This window comes from Spea bombifrons, chromosome 11, assembly GCF_027358695.1.
Source record: "Spea bombifrons isolate aSpeBom1 chromosome 11, aSpeBom1.2.pri, whole genome shotgun sequence".
NCBI classification, from domain to species: domain Eukaryota; kingdom Metazoa; phylum Chordata; class Amphibia; order Anura; family Pelobatidae; genus Spea; species Spea bombifrons.
In genome coordinates, this window is record NC_071097.1 from 27,352,793 (window position 1) to 27,375,627 (window position 22,835).

A 22,835-nucleotide genomic window follows, 5' to 3' on the forward strand; every position below is an offset into this window, starting at 1 on the left:
AAATCACGCGGTCTCGGGACGCGAGCTCATACTCAGGATTAACTATCTAATTCTGCCACCTAGTGGGGTGAATTCACTCTGTGTCCACACAACGTGTATTTTCTGGAGAATAAGCCAGTTACAAAAGATGACACTGCAGTGATGAAGAGAAAAGAATATTAATTTTTATATGACAAAAAAACCTAAGTTTGGCAACAGACCTAGTTTGGCAGCATATCACTGGCGGAATAACCAATCACGCGGATCCTTGTAGAAATACAGTATATTCGATGTGATGTCTACCAGGGTCATTTGAAGTTCATAAGGATGAGATTTGTCAAGAAAATGATGACTAAGCACGGCTGTTTATTACAGTCTTAGCAGGAGTAGGAACATGGAAGTGTTCACTGTAATATTGTATCAAGGTGAATAACAGGAGGAAAGGCACCGATCTCCACAGCCCCATCACTGAGGAGGAGCTCGTCAACTCAAGGTAAACGGGAGAAGGGCTTCAGGATGGAATGTGGGCAGGTTATGTGGGGGTTAAATAGGGAAATTTGGGGTGCCAAGCCTAGGATAGGGCACTTCATAGATACATCAGTTCACGGCAAGCATATCTCAGTTATCATCCAGGCTTGATAAACAGATCACTTAATGTATGCTAGTGAGTCCTTCCATCTAACACATGAACACATACAGATCAGTCAGTAGAGGAATAGGTTAAATCCTCCTGTTGGTTGGTATCTGTTCAGCGCGTTCCTTTCAGAAAATACAGTCATGGGCAGGAGTACAACATCATCCGGACTCCGTGGGGTTCTTCTAACAAGACAATAGGACATGTCAGTCTTTTTTAATTGAGAATTGAAAGTTGTTGAGGAGACTTGCTGTTAAGGAGCATTAATGGAAAATCGGTGAAGGTGGTCACAGCTATCTCTTTATTAGGACATATTTATGCATTAACAATGTTATCCTTTACATTTTAGAGGTTATATGTGGCTGAGAGCTGGGGGGGGAGGAAATTTGGGTAACTGTCGATTGGCATGTTTTATGTTTTTGATAATTGCCCAAAAGAATAACTAACCAAACCCCAGAACAATTGGTGCTCTGCATCTACAGGCTGCCTGTGGATAACCTCTTGCAATACTGAGATTACAAGCATGTACTTACCTTTCCCTTAACACCCTGTAAATGCCTAAATTGCAGCCCACATAGCCATACAGCGTTGGCATTTTATCCTTCTACTATCTGCCTATATTTGATTAATGGTTTATTGTTTTTAGAGAACTAAACATTACTACCAATTAGCTGGATTAAACAGTCATTTTAGTAAATATGGTCTATTTAGTAAATATGGTTCTATTAAACATAATCCCTTTCATAGTCACAGCCTCTTAATTTACTCTCTAAAATCCTCCAGATTGCTGGTCTGCCATCAAGAAAAGCTGATTTCATATATTATTCAATATGTTAGGGTTATGACCCAATGGATGCGATTCCTGTGGAACTGCTATCTATTCTGAATTAGATGCACAATTACTGGAGAAAAGGCCACAGAAGGCAGCCTACATTCCCAAAGCCAAGAATACAAGCTTTTAAAGGAAAAGTCAAAAACATTCACTTTTTTACTAATGTATTTCATTAAATGAATGTTCCTCCGCTTATTCATGCATAATGCTTACACAAAAAAACACTAAGGTGCCTATGCCCCTCTCAGCACCGGAGCCCGTGTGATGGGGGTTCACATGAACACTTCTGTCCACCATGTTGAATCTCATCGGTGATCATCGTTTCATAAGATGGTTATGTTGTTTTTATGACTCTACATGCACTGGAGCATCATGGGGGAGAAGCCCCAGTATTGCCTTGGCAAGTGGGAAAAACAAAATCTAATATATGATGGAACCATTAGAACATAGATGTAAACCCGGAAAAAAATCCATACATTACAGGGAAGTTCCGGTACAGCCTCACCACGAAGACTGTATATTAAAGTACTTTGTAAGTATTCTTGAAAATGATTTTCTTAATAAAATGACTTTTAGAAGCTACAGCTCCAGAGGTACAGTGCAATGCCTCGTCCGTGCTCCAACATTTCACTCCACTGTTTGGCCGCTTGGGGCTGCCAGTAAGTGACAGGAAAGCGCTCCCATTAAAATCAATGGGAATGTTTCCCAACGGGGGGGTCTCATTAGCAGTCTTCCCTAATTAAGCTCTGGAGCAGACTGGCGGTAAGTATATCATGTAGAAGGAAATGTTTTCACGAGAACACATCTCCTGCATGCAAATAGCTGGGGGAATAATTCTGCAGAATCCCTCTGGCATAAATCACCTGATGGGAAGCGCGAGGAGCAGTAAGGAGCAGTATGTAGTTGGAATTTAACGATGGCAGATGACGTGTATATGACAGTCCCACATTTATCAAGGATCTATGGGCGGGTAGAACCAGGTAGATGCTGTCATCTTCTAGTTATATCATTACATTAAATACGTCTTTGGAAATTCCCTGAATTTTTCCCCGTTTTGTATTTTCTTTCATTCTTTTACTAACATTAGTAATTCGACACAGAGGTCAATGTTTCCAAGGACCATTGCAGGACCATATTGAGCATATTCTTTGAAACGGAATACTTACGAATAAATAGTGCCGTAAGCACGAGTTTTCACATCTTCTTCTTCAATGGAGAACTTGAGCCATTGGCTGGACGGACCTTTGCGCTGGAGAGCTTGGTGAATGTCCCAGTACAGCTCTATGCTATGATGAGTCACTTTCCCCACAACGGGTGGATCTGGTTTCAGAATAACGCCTTGACCTGAAAAATATTGTATAGCACTGTATGAAAAACAAGAAAGAAATAACAGTCTGAAGACTGGATTGCCAGACAAAGACAAGAGAAATGGGAATTGCTAATGTTCAGTAATTAGTTTGGTTATCCTTACATAATGTCAGGTCTTGCATTTGTCTGAAATAATTAAAAAGTGTATATTGATTTATATAGGTTTAACTGAAGAGCATAAATTAGCATTTATAAGCCTCTGACAGCTAATTACATTAGGAGATCATGAAGTTTTAGTAGAGCAGTGAATCAACCCGGCCGCGTATGAAGAATACAAAATACAGCGAGAGATATGATTGTTAAGGGACCCAAGTCACTAGTGGAACTGTGCTGACATTTTGTAGTTCAAGAGAACATGGCCAGGCCGTCCCATATAGTTATTATAAAGGCATAGGAAAATGAAGTATTCATGCCGTCCGTGTAGCAACAGAAAGCACTCATTAGTAAAACTAATTCTATCATTGGAAATAATGTGCTTACTTTGCAGCTGTTTTCTGCAGTGCACCATACCTTCCAAATGTCCGTTTTTAGGAGGGACAATCTCTCTTTGTAACCCCAATCCCTCTGTGTGTCTTCCTCACTAAGACATGGTTACATGGAACCTGACTGGCCCACACAGAGCCCTGACCTCAACCCGTGGACGCCCGACACCGAAGATTTCGTAGTGTTTCTGAGGTTAGGCACTGATGTTGGATGAGACGGCTCGGCTCACAATCTCACCATATGGCCACCATAGGCCTAGAGTACATTGTCGCAAGAGAGGAGGATGGGGGGGCGAGCGAGAGAAGGAGAAAGGGGGGGGGAGCGCATTGCATCATTTCCAAGCACTGTAGGTCAAAAGTTTCGACTGTCTATATAAAGGAGATATAGAATGATACAAGGGATTGCTCAAACCACTCTGATCTGCCACCAAATTCATGTCTGGAAGTCATAGACAGGAGAGGGAGAGACGGGAAGAGTGAGCGCAATGCGTTATTTCCAAACACTGCAGGTAAAAAGAATGAAACTGTATATAAAGGAGAAATAAAATGTTACAGTATTTAGATCCATTGAGAATATGCCTTTTTGAAAGCTACCGATTAGCTATTCTTAATTACTTACTATTGATGTATACACAGTGTTTAATGTAACAAATGAAATTTAACAGCTATACTTTGTTTCTACAGCTTTTTAAAACAACGGACAACTTTACGATAACCGCTTATTAGAAGCATTCTCCCTGATTTCCTACCGTAAATTAATAAAACCCCGATTAAAATGGAACCATTAGCATTTTGTGATGGTCTTTTTTTGGCGACGCATTTAGCTGAATTCTACAAAACCGAAATATCCGACGATACATATTGCTAGCTCGTGAGAACTAAAGAACAATACGGTATGCTAATGGTACATTTCTCCGTAATAATAAGTCCCTCCAGGGTATTGAAATATTCATATTTGTATTTTTTTTTTTTACTCCCCGCACACAAGCTAGAAATGAATAACAAAAAGAGTGAAGTGTGGAAACTGTACCAATTACGATGCTGAATGGCAGCATCAGAGTTAAAGTTATATCGGCGTAGACGACACATAATCATTAATAAAGGTGACGATGCATTGTTTCTTATTACTACAAGTCAAGAAAATTCCACTGATCCAATGTATGTAGCGTTTTCTAAGCGTTATTATGCACTTAGAATGCGGTTATTGGCATAAAAAGGGGAAATATTTATATTTTATATGGCTGTGATCACTCCTACAGACTACCCGTATTGGAAGAGCTACTGAACTGTGCGGGGACAAAGAAAATGTATTTTCATACACAATGAAATGACGCTTGTCAAGGGCAGTAATACACCCGCCTGCGTTAATAGAAGGAACATGTGAAATAGTAGAAAACTGGCAAAATAATAGGCACACCATTACATTAGAAAAAAACAGAAGCAAGAGGTCTAATTATAACAATTTTCAGCAGCTTTTTTTATTTTTAGCTGTTTTTATCACTTGACCTAGAAAATATTGGTTCGACATGTTCTGGGGCATTTTTATTTTCATGGCTTTAAACTACGCCCTCCGTGTTCCAGTTTATATAATACGGTTTGTTATCCGTTCTGGCTGCATTCATGAGGTAAAAAGATGTACTGGCCGTGATTCAGCTGAAATCAAAACATATTAAATATATCACTGTTTTTCCATCGTATGATAATAGTCATATAACCCAGCACTGCAGGTCCCTGACCTTAATTCTCAGTGTCACACACCATTTATGCCACCGAAAATACGGCCTCTACTCATGGTCCTCTTCATTGGTTGCTCTGTGGCACGCTTGTAGACAATTGCAGACATGACAGGAGAGTTTGTAGGAGAGTTGTGGTGTGAACTTGCTCACTTCATGACACATAATAATATAATAATAATATAAGGTGAGATGATTCAAGAAATCTCACTTAACTCTTCTTGCACCAAAAACTCCCCTGGGTTGGACCTTCATGGTGTATGAATGGACCTCATGTTGGTGGGTTGAAACCAACTCCTGCTTTAGTGAATAAATCCAGATATGTCCAGCTGCAGGGGGACGGTAAGAACTTTGGAGATATTTGAAGATTTCCATTTGAAAGAATCTACTACATCATCAAAGAAAAAGGCCCCTTAAGTCAGGGCTCAACAACCCCGGGCACTGGGTCATCATGGCACCGCATGAACCGCATCCTAGCACTTTCCCCAGCTGGACACATAAACCGGCCTTTTCTTCCTATGTTCTGCCGGACGACAGCAATCCTGGGTGACGTGATCTTGCAGTATTAATGTGGTGGCTCCCACATATTGTAGCTGGCTCCCGCTTGTGCAGAGAATTTAGCAAGACCTGCCCAAAATCTTAAACCTGATCTATATTTTTTTAAAAGAATGGTATTTGCTCAACTGCTGTGCTTTACAAAAAGGGTTATTAAATGTTCAAGGTCAGTGGCAAAGTTCTAACATTTTCAAACATTTCAGCACGCTGTTAAGTAACAGTTTGGGATCACTTAACAAAATATATCATTAAATCAAAACCAGAAAATGAGGTTTTAAAAGACATCATTGAGAGGCCTCATATGTAAGCAAACTAATTTATTGGTACCACATTTTTATACTTATATACAGGCTCGTACTTTTGCAAACACAACGTAATGTTCTACCCAACTGTCCCACGCACTGTTTAGCAGTGGGTAGCACAGAGATTTTGCTTTGTTCCTTTGTCCAAAACTATGCAACCAGAACTTCGGCGTGAAAGGAATTGTTGTAATAGGCATCACGCTAAATGTACACACATGAGGGAGCATACATGTGTTATTTTTGTTGTTCTCTCTGTACGGTGCCTAAAATGTACAGGTGTTAGATGCAACACTCCATATAATTGCATGCTAAGGAGGTCTTTTTTGCATATAAAATAACTTTTCCAGTTATTTGTTATTGCACAATTAAAAGTGCTGTTACCTGAGCAGATGTCATTTTATTCTTTCGTCTGAAAGTTTAATCACATAAAAACAACACAGAAATGTTTAAGAAGCTTTTTTTCAATTTCCACGGCAACCTATAAGTGCTCATTTCTGTCTCATGTGGCAACCGTACCTAGCAAGAAACCTACGGCTTAGATTTGGATTCGGCAAAAATTATAAATGGGGCAAAAACCCACTTTATTAAATTTTGGTTTTGGGGATTCAATAGTACTAGGAAAATCTAGGCTGGGTGAATTTCATGGTTTTTCCCACTCTTTCTCACACTCTCTCTCACTGTCTCCCTGACCTTCTCCGCCGACCACTTGCGTGTCCCTGTCTTCTTTCAAACAGCTCAAGTTCTTGTTTTGGTTCTTCTTGTTCTTCTGTCTTCTTTCTTTGTCCACTTCTTCCCATGTCTTCTTTTGTGGAGAAAGAGAGGTGCACAAGTGCTTATCGATTAAATGTCTCACAAGTCACCTACAACTCCCTGTTGATGACCCAATAAGCCAAGTGGTCCTATAGTAAATAGTATTTCTTGAGTTTATCCATCAGCAGTAGGCTGTCTACTGAGTCGGAATGGTTCTGGGTTGACATAGACAGTGTAAACGTTGTTACATGAGCAAGGTTTGAATGCCTGAAGCAGACGTCCTTGCATTCCCTTCCTGTGGTGTCAGGGCCTCCTTTTGGGGCCTCAGTTATTTTCTTAATTTTACACACATTTTGATACTTAATCCTAATACATAAGGTGTTTTCAAAGGAAAACCTTTATAGTCCTTAAAAAATGATTTTATAAATATGTAGTTCAACAACCATATAGTAAACATGACTAAAGAACTCTGATCTTTTGGATGAGATGGTCCAGGTCATTAAAGGGTTAACGCGTAAACCTCCAGGCATTAATGCTCACAGGCTAAGTAGCAGCCGTGTAAGGGAAAATCTGGAGGCCTTGCTTCAAGGTAGAGTACTTGCTAATAATTATTCCTTTTCATGTAGGCACTGTGAGTCAGCACTAAATTAATGCTGAAAACTGACATTTTAGGAGTTTTGTTTGAAAGATTCTACTACCTCAGGCGAAATACAACTAAATGCTAAACCAATAATATAGATAAAAGAATTGGTATGAGCAGCCTGTTCATAGAGTCCCAACAGATGTGTCTGAAAACAAAATCAAGGAGAAAAGCAGCGTTGTGTCATCAAAAACCAAACTACATTACTGTTTCTAAGCCAATTTACTGGCCAAAAATTAGCAAACAGCTAAAGCTATTTTGCAGTTTCGGCTATATGTATTTATAAGAAAAATGATGAAAGTCACCCGATTGTGTATATCAGAATACAGCAGATAGAACCAGCATCCAATTCCTCATCCAAGTCTTCTTTTCTACAGGTATTGACTATTAGACCATTTCTTCACCAGTGACGCATGTCTGGATATCGGCCAAACGTGTTTTCCATATCTATTCTAGAGTGTGGCTGAGCCATATTACCGTAGTTATTATTCAGGCTTAGGTCTCCAGCTCTAAATTCTCGTACCTGTCAAAAATAGTTTAGAAAGGGACCTTCCGACATGGACCGCTCCTCTCTAGGTTGGATGGGCAGTTCCTAAAATATTTTGATCCAGCATGGGGAGACAGTAGCGTATCGGGGGTCACGTGATGTCATGTGACCCTGGGGTGAAACAGAGGCTGTGCAGGTAAGCTGGGGTGGGCGGGATGCACGCATGTGTGTAAATGTGTTTGTATAGATGTATGTGTGTGAGTATGGATGTTTATTTGTATGTGTGTCTGCCTCCATGCACGGCAAATCAACCCCATACAAAACTAGCCCTGCGCCCTTGCAAAGCCATACCCCCAAAACAGTGGAAAGGGTTTAAATTACTTCCTATTCCTACGAATACATTGTAAGCTCACAGGAGCAGGGCCCTCTTCTTCTTTTGTACCAGTTTGTTATTGTGTGTGATTTTAAACTATTCCACTGATTGTAACAGCGCTGTATAAATAAATGTATTGTAATGTAAATTTAATGTAATTAGCCACTGAGATGGAGAAGCAATGGATAAATAATAACATACTGGAGAGGCAATGCAGGATCAGGGTCTGTAATGGACACCATCATTTCTGATGGTAGCCCACCGTGACCACATCACACATTTACATTTCAGATGTTGCTGACCAGCTCCCCTGTATGTCAGATGAAGGATATCATGTTGCCAATTGGGACCAATATCATACAAAACATGACCAATGCCAGCCCATACCGGCCCTACACGATGATCAATAGTATATTTTCCTTGAGGGTGTCTGGCACGGGACACGCTGTTGTATAAAGTCGGAATTAGAATTTTCTGTAACTAATATGAAACACAAATCTAGACTTCTCCACTTAAGGCTATGTTAAAATATAAATATGATTATACAAAATTTCAATGATTGATTCCCTTTAAGGAGCTGGTCACGCATTCACCCATAAAATTAATTTACGTCTGGGAAACACTTGACACAATGAGGATTTTAGAATAAAAGATTCAGCATCAGCCTCTGGCGAGTTAAATCAAATTGAATTACCTTTATCTGACATTCATCTTGGAGCCTTGCTTACATGCACATCGTTTTATATAAAGGTGAGTTTTGTTAACACCTGTTCTTCATTAAAACGGGCCTATCATGCACAGGTGTTTCCATGCTTCCTGATGCTTGATGAGGTCATGTAGCATATATGACTTCATCTACTTCAAGAAGTAATTTTTTTAACCTGCACTAGACTATGGCTGAAATACTTGCCTGCTCCGGGACAGTTGCTTCAATTTCTGGACAGAGTAGTAGAGATTTGTAGCCCCTACTCCCTGCCCACTATCCCGTCCTCATTCCTACTTACCCCCTGCCCCCTTTAGCCTCTGCCCCCTTAGGTGTAACTGGCGTAAGCCGTACCTCTACCCACAGCTAGCCTTGTCCTTTTTTTCACAGCCACATCACCAGGACAGGAGGAACTCCTGGCAGCCTATTCTGGGAACTTTCCAGGTTTAAAATGATCTGGATCTGCGGTGGGGCCAGGTCTGACATTAGAGAAGGAGAAGAAGACCAAAGTAACTTGGCAGGAAGCGGAAAAAAGAAAATCTGCACCAAAGGGAGAAGAAAAAGTAATAAGAAGTCTTAAATTTTACTTCAGATAAGACTTAATCAGTCCTTGGTCTTGTCTTAGATTCAGTATCTCCATCTGCCAATTCCACGCAAGTCCATCCCTGTATTATGCTCTACCACTTCTAATGAATGGCCATTCCACTTATCTACCACCCTCTCAGTCAAATAAAACTTTCTTACATTACATCTAGTTTTAGATCATGGCCTCTTGTTCTAAAATGTCTCTGCCTTTGAAATATACTTCCAGTACTCTTTTGTTAATCCCTTTTTAAACTCGCTGGTCATTTGTAATGAGTAACGAAGTCATGGAGTTGAAACTGCAGCCCTCCTGCAGACTTTAGCAAATAAACCCCACAGGGTCTTAAACTGCCCCCTCACCCACAAGCCCCCCTCATCTACTTTAGAACAATAACAATGATGCCCGTTTTGACAAATGCATGAAAATATTTACATTAACTTATTCTCAGAATGTCAGCAGCGAGTAGTCGTCAAAAACCTATTTACGGGGAAAAAATGTTTTTCTTGAAAGCCTGGAAAATCGGCGAGTGATTACCGTGTACGAAAAGAATGTCAAAAGAGCCTTTTTTTGCTATAATCTGTACCTTATGGGTACTGCTGCCCTGAGAAAAGGAATGAAGAAAAAACACGAGCAAATAAGAAGAATATCCGAGGCAGATGTGGACTCGTTCAGTGTGACCTTTTCTCGGAAGGAAGGTCTTTGGAGTATTTTGGGAACCCCTGCGATCGAGTTCTCTGCTTGCAGGGAGTGAAAGCAGATGCGCTGCCAATGCTGGTGTGCGTAGAGACCGCACCTGGAACATCTAATCGCTCCAAACTAGATGGACCGAGAGGCTGAGAGTCACTGCGAACGATTCGATGAATTAACATCTGTTTAAAAGCCGCGGCACGCATTACAGAAGCGCTGAGCGCGCCAGAACGGCTTGTGGGACAAGGCATTCCGACGCGAGCGAATATATCTGACATACAAACAATCAGTATTATGGCGGTAAACAAATGATTATTATTCTTAAACCGGCGCGTGTTGCGCTAACTCGCTTATTAAGGAAAAGCACGGAAAACAAACAATCTTGTCATCCAGGGAGATGGAGGAAATAAATGATTTACAGTAGAAGATGCCAATTTAGAAAGTGTTATGTGGAATAAAAATGTTTCTACATGGCCTTAATGGTACTTCTGGTCACCACGGCAACAGTGGGGTATTGTTTATTTTCACGCAGGAACGGGTGGTCACCAATAGACCGAGTTGGGTGTAGTTGACTATCCTACTGGAAAACTTTGGAGGCCTCCCTTGCGGACCGTATAAAAGTCATGGGAATGCGGGGAGAACAGGGAGAGTTGTCCGGAGGTAGGAGGCTACCCACAAACGAATGGGAAGTGAGCAAGAATGTGTACTTGTGTGTGTGAGAATGAATGTGTACTTGTGTGAGTTTGTGTATGTGAGAGAGCATGAATGTGTAATTGAGTGTGTGTTTAAAAGTATTAATGTGTACCTTTGTGTGTTTGTGTATGTGAGAGAGTATGGATGTGTAACTGTGTGATCATGAATGTGTACTTGTGTGTGTGTTAGCGAGTATTGATGTGTACTTTTTTGTGTGTGTGAGAGAGAGAGCATGGATGTGTAATTGTGTGTGTGAGCATGGATAGAGATAGAGTGTGTGTTATTAAGTATGATTAAGTGTGTGTAATTTGTGTGTTTACATATGTTGTATGTTGGAAGGGGGGGACAAAGAAGACACAGACCAGTGTTTAAAATTGGGGGGCCAGGGGCAATTTTCGCACCAGGGCCCCATGGTGTCTAGTTACGCCCCTGTCCATACATATTTAAATTCCCTTACTGTGTTAATCTCTACCACTTCTGCTGGGAGGCAGATCCGCTCATCTACCACCCCCTCAGTAAAGTACTACTCGACCATCTAAGTTGATGAGGCTCGCCCTGTATGTATGTAGTTAAATAATGTATAAGACGCCCTGCTGTACCATGTCGTTGGTGATGAGACCAGGTGAAAGCTTCATCCTAAATCCCGGTTACAACACAGGAAATAATCACGTAAAGCATGAAGCGTAAGGAGCAGGTGCTGAAATAATTATACGGGCGACAATCTGATTAAAACCAAGAACAAGCTCGATAGAAGCACCAAAATAGCATTTTAATTCGAAGGAAATTCGCAAGACTCTCTTGTAAGCAGATCTGTTGCGATGATTGGCAGCTGACATACACGGCGGGTGCGCACGGTAAACACGGCACCTTCCCGTACAACAACGAGCAAGCGGCAGGAAAACGAGACGTATTCATCCGCCTTAATTGCTGATGTCAAAATATCCCGCGGATAACGAAGTGTTAATGTGAAAATGCTGGTATGCAGGAGTTTAAATATATTGTTATACATCAGGATCGCGAAGTTTATTGGCATACTCTGCAATTAAAAATACTTATTTTTTATTTAGTAAATAACGTATTTTAAAATCTTTGTTGCATCCATACATCCCAAAAGTTTTTCATTTATTATCAGAATCTTTTTTTTTTCAAATCAACGCAGGATTTTCAGACATTTTGCAGATTCAAAGAAAAATTGGTGGTAGATTATAGTAACGACGGCCAGAAATGAATCGGAAATTTCTGGCTCCATGTAGGAGGCTTTTAAGTTGCTTATACTAAGAGCATAACTCCCAAGTGTCCCTGCTCAGGAGGGACAGTCTTTTTTGGGACTCAAATCCCTGTATTTGCAGTTATATATAAATAATGTATGGAAACATAGCATAGCAGACATAGACCAACAGAATAACACAAAAACCCAACTTTGCAGGTTGCTTATACTAAGAGCATAACTCCCAAGTGTCCCTGCTCAGGAGGGACAGTCTTTTTTGGGACTCAAATCCCTCTTGTCCGTATCTCCTTGGCTGATGCCCCTCTTTTCTAGAAGCTTGCGATGTTTGGGTGGGTTTGAGGGTATCGCAGTGCTCGAAAGCCATAGATTTCAGAAAAATGTGTATAAAAACAGCAGCAAACATTTACAAATAAATGTGTGAATAAAATACATTATTCTGCCATAGGTAACTATCAGCAGCTGCATAAAACACCCCAGAAAAGCTCTGTCTTTAAGCTCTTAAAGCAAAATGTGTTCATTTTAGGCGATTTGAAGTGTTACTGGTTATGTTAGGACGTATTGAAATCCTAAAGGTGCTGTTCCACTTAGACATTAAATGCATTCTCTAGTACCCTGTATCGGATCTGACATTGTATTCTATTCACTGAAGGTTAAATCACAGAAAAACAGAAAAAAAATGTTTAATAAGCGTTCTATGGTAGCAACCTATCAGGGCCCATTTTTCTGTCACATGACATTTAAGTCTTCCCAGAAAAAAAACTATAAATGATGCAAAATATAACTTGTATTTCTGAGAATGGTTTGTTAATTAGTCCTTGGTGTTGTGCTAGATACAGGATAGCTTCATGCCTATACCATGCATGTTTAGATTCCCTCACTGTATTAGTGTCTACCACTTCTGCTGGGAGGCTGTTCCATTTATCTATCACTCTAGCTGTATATACATGTTACAGTAGTAGGAATAGTGTTTCTAATGCTGTGTCTTTTAAATTGAAAGTGCCAAATACCACATTTTACTGGGAATCTCTCCAGGAAATCAAACCCTGGAAAATATCAATGTTTTCTATACTAGTACAACACAAAAAGTCATTACGGGGAGGCATTTTGTTCTTTCGTTATAGGGGAAGTATTGGTAGATGAAAGGCACAACGCTTTGGTGCGTAAGGCTTGCAGTGATGATTGCTTTAGAGTCCACTGTCAGCCCCGCAGGAAGAAGTATCGCGAGTACTCCAAATGAGTTTAGTAATAAGGGTACAGACTGTGTGCAAGCATTCAGTTCCTCTGTAATACTACCAAATATCTCAGGGCAATATAGCAATTAAGAAAGGAGATGCAGCGGCAAGATGGCGGCTCTCCCATACAGCGCAACACAGAATAGCCGAGGGGTTTTTATAGAATGATAGCCGGGAAGTCTCAGGGTTTGACCCCGAGTCTCAGGGCTTCTGCCTCGAACTCAGGGTGAAGGGACAGAATCTCACGGTCACACCGTGTGGAGCGGACTCCTTCCTATTCTACACTGCGGGGATCATATAATAGACCCTCAACTGGCTCTTTTGCTTCCCGGAAGTTATGGTTGATATCCCTGCTTGAATACAAGTTGCTCACTTTAGTTAATTTCATTCGCACACAGATATTCTTTGCCACAACAGGATTCTGAAAAGTTCTTATACGACTTATAACGGGTAGTCGCAGCTCGATACTTGGCTTGTGTGCTCAGCTCATGTGGGATTCTGCTGCAATGACACTTTAATTCCACCACGGGACAAAGCAAGCGTCCGCGCACAGTGGAGGGGAAGAGAAGCATCGCTTGGGCATATTGTGTATGGACATTTAACAAATGTCTTATTTTGGCAATCTTTTTTAAGGAAATATTTATAGTGTTTAACCCAAAAAACAGTCAAATAATAAAGGTCACGGCAAACCACATCTAAAACTGCATTTTGTTTTTATTTTTCGCAATCAATAATCACCTCGTAAGCTTAAAGGGTGTCGCTGATATTTGGGTGTCGCTGATATTTGGGTGTCGCTGTGAATGGATGAGCTGTAACCAGATCCCAGAGTCTGTGTCTGAGTTCTGTGCAGATGACTCACTCTAGGGTCAGGTTACAACTGCAGTTCATGATACCCAGTCTGAACTGTTACAAATGAATCATTCAGTCTGCTGAACCGATTCATCCGGATCACTGAAAAGAATCGGATCAAAAGAAAGATTCGTTCATGATCCAGACATCACTACTAAACACGTAGTCAAAACATCCTTGGTCACAAAGGGTAAAAAAAATAAAAAACTGTCTGGTCCTTAAGGGGTTAAATGTCTTTTATTAAGTGTAAACTTCTTCTCCTGTCCAAGTGTCCTCAACATTGTCATCTTTGAACAAGCTACAAGTATTTCTGTGAAGCATGCGCAATGTCAAAAGAAGCCCTTCTTAACACTGCAGAAAGTCACTTTGGAACAAACCACTTTGTGTAAGGAGAGGGGGTGGTTGAGTCACGTGGTATAAAACTGTCATTTGTGAAAGAGGTAGCTGTGTATTGGCCCTGAGGATATTTGGAACCAGGGTAGAACACCCCTATGGCCTTTGCACTGTGGTACAGTCGGCCCTGATTGTGATGTCATATACTGCTGTGACATCACAATGCTGTGATGTTCTTCAAAGCACATCCAGAGACTCTGGTTCTTTCAGTTTATGAGCAGTAGCAGTACTGATCATAACATTTACCTGTCCACTACAGGGAGTGAAATTGCGCTTTCAATTGAATTTGAAAAGACAAAATAGGCAGAGATTAAAAGGCTGTCATTCGTGTGCACGCAATACCCGGCACATAGGTGTGAGTCTCTGCACCTGACCATCTTTCAGTGACACCTGAAAGGTACACATTTCAGCCATCATGGAGTGCACTTGCTTCGGCACTCCTAGCCCTCGCACAAGCAGCAAAATAACATTCATGCTGTTTGTACTTGGCTGGGCGCTCTTGTGCGGCGGACCCTTACTTTGTATCTACGGGTTCGCGTCATGCCAGTCCGACAGCTGTAAGATCTACAAGTTGATGGGCCCAGTACTTGCTGGGGCAGGCCTGGTATGTTTAATGATGGCAGACTTTACTGCCACACAAGACAAGAGAAGGAGGGAATTGGAAGGAGACCCGTCGGATCCAGACAGACGCTTCCTCTGCGGGAAAAGCCGGCAGCTTGTGCAGTTCCTGATACTTGGGATCCTGTTAGTGGCTTGCGGGGTACTGGTTTGTATCCCAGGACTTGTGGTACCAGCCTGCAAGCCAGTATCCAACACAAGCACAACCCCTAAAGTCTGTGAAGCTCGCGTACTGCAGATAAGCACACTCGCACTAATCGGCTTGTGTTTCTGCTTGGCTGCCTATGGGAGCAAACACCATGCGGACGGTGACTGTGAGGAGGACCCAGAAGCCTCCAGAAATCAGCCGGTTCCTGAAACCGTGGGTGACGAAGTCCGCGTGTTCCCGTCAGCCCCATCTCCGTACTTTGCAGCAGGACATGATACGTCAATGAGCGAGGACCCTCCTTCCTACAACAGCGTCCTTTTTCAAATGGGCGACCATGAATACAACTTTCCATGGCCGCGCGGACCGACCATAGAATACATCGATGAGTGTTGCCCTTCGGAGCCACCTCCAAGATACGAGGACATATATCCCACTCAGCCGGATCCTGAAGAGAGTTCATCATCGTATCACTCGGTTTCAGAATCATCGGAGTCGATCGACTATGAGCTCGCACCAGGACCCTAAACGTGGAAAGTCTGAACTATTGGGGGGGGTTTTTTTCTAACATTTCGACTCAGTACAGTGTTTGAGCTGGAAGCGTCACCCAAAATATCACATCTGACAATATCCAGGTCTGCAGATAAAGGACTGAAATCAGACCGGGTTCTTTTGTCAGTGCCAGCACCGTACATAACACCTGTTGAAATGTTTTTCCCCCCCCCATGAGACTTCTCCTTTAAATAATGGATAAATAAAATGACATCTTTTCATGGTTGCCTCTCAAACAGTATCTGTGCGTGTTTGTGTGTTGGCTATACCGTACGTACGAATGGCGCTTTTGCTGGAGCTTCTATGACTGAGCACCGGAAGGTCATGTGACACAGGTGCTGCATTCAACCATGCAAGGTCAATGGAGCCCAGCTCATTAATCTGTGAGATAAGTTTAATAAAAAAAAAAGATTAAAAACATATGGTAACATTTAAAAATTCCCCACTGTCACCAAAAAATAAACAAAAATATTTTTTTATGAACAAGTCCTACAATTCATGCTATAGCTCCACAAAAAATCCCACATGGAAAGAGTTAAAATATTGGCATTATAAATGCCCATAGGGTGTCTAGTTTAAAAAAAAAAAATTATGATTTGATGAGGTAAATTGAATTGGCCGGCTTCAAAGATGTCTCAAATATGGGACATGGGGGTAGTAGGACCAGATGTCTAAATGGCAAAAAATACACACCTCACAAAGGTGGCCTTTTACCTCCCAAATAACCCAACAAACCCATGCATGTGGGGTATCACTGCGCTCAGGAGATGTTACTGAACACATATTGGGGTGTTGTAAATTTATACCTGAAGTACAACGTGTGTGAAAAAAATACCAAACAAATTACTATCATAAAGTTTGACAAAGGCTGGTGGAAAAATTAGTGCATTGAAAGGGTTAAATACTTTTGGGTGTCTAGTTTTCAAAAATATGTGGTTTGATGGGGTAAATTGTATTGGCTGGCTTCAAAGACGCCAGAAAAAGGATATCTGGGCAGACTTTTTGACAAGTCAAAATCCCAATTTGAAAAATGCACACCTCTCAAAAAGTGCCTTTTAGTGCCCGAACAACCTAACAAACCCATGCATGTGGGGTATCGCTGCACTCAGGAGATGTTGCTGAACACATATCGGGGTGTTGTTTGGCAGTGACACATACCAGGTGCAGTAAATTTATATCTAGAGTACAACGTGTGTGAAAAAAAAAAATACAAAAAATTCTTACTACCATAAAGCCCTGTTTGTCCTGACAAAAACAATATATAATATGTGTGGGAGCCCGAAATGAGAAAGAAGAAAATCACAGCTAAACAGCAACACTGAAAAATGTTAATTGTCCTACAATATATTACCAGTAAGAAACAGTATTGTAATTAAGGGGTTAATCAACTCAATAAGACATACAAACCCTGTATTTGCAGTTATATATAAATTATGTATGGAAACATAGCATAGCAGACATAGACCAACAGAATAACACAAAAACCCAACTTTGCAGGTATAGATCAACTGGAATTTACATAAAAACTCAGCATTAAAATATATAGATAAAACCCCCTAAATAGGCATAGATCACAGATTGCAAATCCCCAAATCATTTATTCTTTCACACATTTTTTTTTTACACATTTATTAATGCATTGTCGCAAATTCAATAATTATCTCGCTCATTCACACAATTCATCCACACATTAATTCATTTACTCATTCTGACTCTTTATTTCAATATTCTTGCTACCCTCCTTTCTCCCTATCTATCTACGCCTTCTCATTCCCTTCTTCCTATCTACCCCTTCTCACTGACTTTGCCCTATATAACCACTCCTAACTTTCTACCCCCTCTCCCCCTGTCGTACTCCCTTCTCCCTATCTACCCTCTCTCCCCCCTTTGAAGTTCACTTACCTTGTAGAAGCTCTGCGGTGGGAGTACGAGACCTCTAGCGGTGCTAGCTGCTTCACTGCTGAGTGCCGGAATATGACGTCATTTTCCGCCGTCAGCATGAAATGCCGGCTCCGCGACCAAGACAGAGGCCTCACAGAGGAGAGCGAAAACTTATTCTGAGCGACGGCTCGGCGCCCCTCTCTCTCCTCCATGTCTGGCCCCCCTGCCGGCACCACTGGTTATATTCGATAAAATCAATTATGAAATTTGTTGGCAACGATTTTTATTATCGATAAATATCGATTTTATCGATTAGTTGTTGCAGCCCTAGTTAATAATACTTGATGATATTACAGTCCAAAGAAAAAATTATATATATATATATATATAAATATATATATATATATATACACACACACACACACACACACACACACACACACACACACAGGTATTATATATAGGTATAGGAAATAGGATCGGGGCTGATATGGAAAGTGACAATTCATCTTTAAGAATTACCGCATAACCCTGAATCTGAATAAGCGAATAACTCCTTGTCCTGCTTTACTTCCTTTTTACTGTCAGTCTCGGGGAGACCGGCTCACGTTGGCACTACAGGCGTGTACGTGTACGGTTTAAGCACCGAACACTCGCATCGCAGCTGTGTCACCCCGTTTCACATCTTCTTCTTTATTCACACCACCCCCCCCCGGGGAAAACTGCAGCTCAAAATAGAAATCTTCTTGCAAACAAGTGAATCATAAGAGAGAACTAATCCCAAACGGAGCAGATCTCTGAGAAGCTGCCACAACCACCAGGTTTTTTTTTTGGCTTATGTATGAAACCTATTTTTTGTCACTGTAAAGACTTGGTTCTTGTTGGCAGGTTTCCCAGTGAGAATTAACGCTGCGTGAAGGATGAAAGTGTTGCCTGTTGGTAGACTAAGGGTTAAACTATAGCTGAGCATACCTGCGAACTCTCTGGGTTTTAACCCCAGTTTCACAGTCTCAGGGTTAGATTCTCAGGGTCTGCAATCATATGTAAAACTCCCAGCTGGTGCTTTTGCTACCAACATGTTATGGTTGATATCCCTGCATGAATGCAGGTGACTCAATTAAGAATATTTTTAAATAACAATAAGTCAAAGTTTCCACATGGTGAGTCATGACATATACTCTTCACAAACGGCTATTAAAGGGTTATTATTTCCCAGGGTCACCTCATTTAAAAAGTTCCCAAGTAACCAGGGATTTATTCAGTAAATGAGTGAGCTGGGCTGAGATGAAACGTACAACCCCCCCCCCCCGATTCACTATGGGGTTTATTCTCTAAATAGAGAGTTGGCAGGAGAGTTGTGCTTCAGCTCCTTAATTTCGCTATACATTATAAAGTCCAATCCCCAGTGAGCTTCTGCTGCAGGAAGCGCATGTCTGGCCCTGTATAATGTATAGTTAAATCAGCTACATGTATTCAAAATCTCCCCTCAACCATTCAGCTATCCTCTATGCAATGGCGGCTCAGTCATTCTCGCTGGAGAGGTTTGCCCTTCCTAACAAATAGTTAATTGAGTAAGTTGAAGCCACAGCTCTCCTGACAACTATGCCTTTAGCAAATAGACTCCTATGCGTTATAAAGGGCAAACCCTGGTGGCCCAGTTAGCCCTGTATAATGTATGCTTAAACTGATAGATATAAATCTCATCAATTACATTATGAATTTGAAAGGGCCAATAATAACTGTTTTCCTTTAAAGGAGCGGGGAGAGCACTTTCAATCCGCATCATATAGAAAGACAAAGAGATTCTGCTTGGTTATTTTAAAGAGAGATATGTTTTTCTTCTTCTCTGCTGCTATGGGAATCACTTATAATACGAAGCCTCTGGGTCTTCTAATAAAATCATACATGCTAATGATCTTCAGGAACCGGAACGGTATAACTGGGAGGTAGGCGGCAATCACTCATTAAACCCAAAACGTAATGCACCCTGAAAAAAGCATCAGGAATCCCAGGAGGACCCGAGCCGTCTATCCCTCCGACAGAGCTCTGGATGAAGATGTAACGAAACCCCCGATCCCGTCATCATGAGATACGGGAGAAGGGCAGAGCTTTTATTTGTTATTAAAGTGACGCTTTTATCGTTATTGTATTTGGGACTCCACGCTGTATGTTCTCCGTGTTCCTGCACGCAGCTCGAAGTATCGCATCAGCAGGAGGACTGAGATCTCACACAACTTTCACTAAAGTACTTCCGTATGCTTCCGGCAGATCAGCCGCAGTGTTTCCATTCAAACCACCGGCACTAACACACACACATCCAGACACTAACATACACACACTAATGTACCCAGATACTCACACTAACACTCACACACGTCCCGGCACTAACATACACAAACCAATGTACTCAGATACTCACACTAACACTCACACACGTCCCGGCACTAACATACACAAACCAATGTACTCAGATACTCACACTAACACTCACACACGTCCCGGCACTAACATACACACACTAATGTACCCAGATACTCGCACTAACACTCACACACGTCCCGGCACTAACATACACACACTAATGTACCCAGATACTCACACTAACACTCACACACGTCCCGGCACTAACATTCACACACTAATGTACTCAGATACTCACACTAACACTCACACACATCCCGGCACTAACATACACAAACTAATGTACCCAGATACTCACACTAACACTCATAAACGTCCCGGCACTAACATACACACACTAATGTACCCAGATACTCACACTAACACTCATACATGTCGCGGCACTAACATACACACGCTAATGTACTCAGATACTCACACTAACACTAACACACATCCCGGCACTAACATACACACACTAATGTACTCAGATACTCACACTAACACACGTCCCGGCACGAACATACACACACTAATGTACTCAGATACTCACACTAACACTCACACGTCCCGGCACTAACATACACACACTAATGTACTGAGATACTCACACTAACACACACGTCCCGGCACTAACTTACACACACTAATGTACTCAGATACTCACACTAACACACGTCCCGGCACTAACATACACACACTAATGTACTCAGATACTCACACTAACACTCACACGTCCCGGCACTAACATACACACACTAATGTACTCAGATACTCACACTAACACTCACACGTCCCGGCACTAACATACACACACTAATGTACTCAGATACTCACACTAACACTAACACACGTCTCGGCACTAACATACACAAACTAATGTACCCAGATACTCACACTAACTCTCACACACATACGTCCCGCACTAACTTACACACACTAATGTACTCAGATACTCACACTAACACTAACACACGTCCCGGCACTAACATACACAAACTAATGTACCCAGATACTCACACTAACTCTCACACACATACGTCCCGCACTAACTTACACACACTAATGTACTCATTAGTCCTCCCGTTCATTTCAATTTATAGGACTTTCCTGCTAAAAACAGTCAATCAACGGCAAGAAATGGTGGGAAAATCTTCTGTATGACTTAAGAAAAAATTCATATTTATTTTTTTACTCGCAGGGGGTGCGGGATATCTGGTGAGGAGATCTGCAATTGTGTTACTTCCGCTGCACGTTTCATCACATAAAACAGCATAGAAACTTTTAAGAGGGTTTATTCGGTTTCTATCGCTGCAGCCTATGAATCACCGCTTTAGTGTCACATGGCAATTAAGTGTTCCTGTCAAAAAAATATGAACAAAAACAAAATGCTGCATACGACATAAGTGGTACCTTCAGGGATAATTGTGGAAAACATGAGAAGTGGGGGCAGGGAGAGGGCAATCAGACGACGTGCGGACCCCAGAAGGCGTATTAAAGTACTTTGTGAGGACTACAAGTGTACAGTCTATGGATTTGTTGTAGGGTAGCACATTCGTCACATGCATGTCAGCGCTGTACATATATGCACACAGTTGATTATCACGCCACACATCATTTAAACGGTATCCCTGCGTGGGATCTACAAACCAGGGAAACATTGAAATACTTTTATTTTTTACACTTTAGCACAATTTATCCAGCCGTGCTTTTGAAGCTAACGACGTCTATTCCTCTACCGGCGGAAAAAAAATGTACCTCTAATATTCTATAAACACGACTGTTAAACAACAGCAAGAAGAATGACCCATCTAATGATCGAGTGAACATTGCTAAAAACGAAGGCCTGTCTGTGGAAATCTGAGACAGCTGGTATGTACTGCTGCAAACCTTAAGCTAACATGCAATCAGCTGCAGACACTCCTCTCAGCCGCCCGCCAGATCCCGTCCCCGCAGCAGGCAGGACACGTCTCTCTCACGGGAGGCGGGAAGGAGGCGCCTCCGCACTCAGGTACATGTCTCATTTACGATTATTCTCGTTATCAGCGGTCATAATGATACATTCGGTTGTGTTACCTGGGGCACCCATGTTATCCTACGCCCTGACACCGCTTTCTCTGCAGCTTTAGCTCCCACTTTGTTTGGGTTCTTGCGCTTAGCACAAGCGATGTGTTCTCTTGGTTGTCATAGAAACGGCAGGGAGCACGGGCTGAACAGGAATACGGAAGCCTGTAGGCCCCAATTCGCGCAAGAGCTTAATCCAGGACTAGTAGGGCAGGGGTGACGTCACAGATCTAAACAGGCAGCCTGCAAACGGGATTATCAATATTAGCTTTAGGATAGCTGGACGAGCAGGTTTTTCTGCTGCGTGGAATATATGATATATGAATGGGAGGGACAGGAAAACATGAGCTGGGAGATAATTTTTCCAGCAGACTTGTTGAATTTCATTTCTGGAAAATAAACACCTGCATTTTTATATTATTTACTATAATTATTGTTTTCTGTAGCACCATCATATTCTGCGGCGAGGTACAATGGGTAAACAGGACAAAACAAGAAGTATATATGAATATAACAATTTGCGGTAAGAAGGGCCCTGCTCAAAGAGCTTACAATCTATATATTTCCAACAATTATAATATCCCATTATCAACGGAATGAGCTGATCCTGAGGCTTTTAAAATATTAACCCTTTAATAACCCATAGTGAAGATATGTTAATCAAATGGCTGT

The 22,835-nt window shown here is 41.6% G+C and overlaps 2 protein-coding genes across 4 annotated transcripts in view; one reads left to right on the forward strand and one right to left on the reverse strand.

The window, feature by feature from the left end:
- The window catches only part of FANK1 (fibronectin type III and ankyrin repeat domains 1), a 38,994-nt gene extending 16,711 nt beyond the window's left edge, over positions 1-22,283 (reverse strand). For both annotated transcript variants that reach the window (XM_053450945.1, XM_053450944.1), the window contains exons 1-2: positions 22,176-22,283; positions 2,612-2,789 (exon numbers count right to left, since the gene is read on the reverse strand). In XM_053450945.1, coding sequence (XP_053306920.1) covers positions 2,612-2,789; positions 22,176-22,188 — 191 coding nt within the window. In that variant the 5' untranslated portion in view covers positions 22,189-22,283. The remainder of the gene's footprint in view (positions 1-2,611; positions 2,790-22,175) is intronic.
- DHX32 (DEAH-box helicase 32 (putative)) overlaps positions 22,058-22,835 on the forward strand; it is a 30,319-nt gene continuing 29,541 nt past the window's right edge. Inside the window, exon 1 of one of the 2 annotated variants that reach the window (XM_053450941.1) lies at positions 22,058-22,110. The gene's annotated coding sequence lies outside the window, so the exon portion shown is untranslated. The remainder of the gene's footprint in view (positions 22,111-22,835) is intronic. The other variant, XM_053450942.1, reaches the window with a different exon arrangement.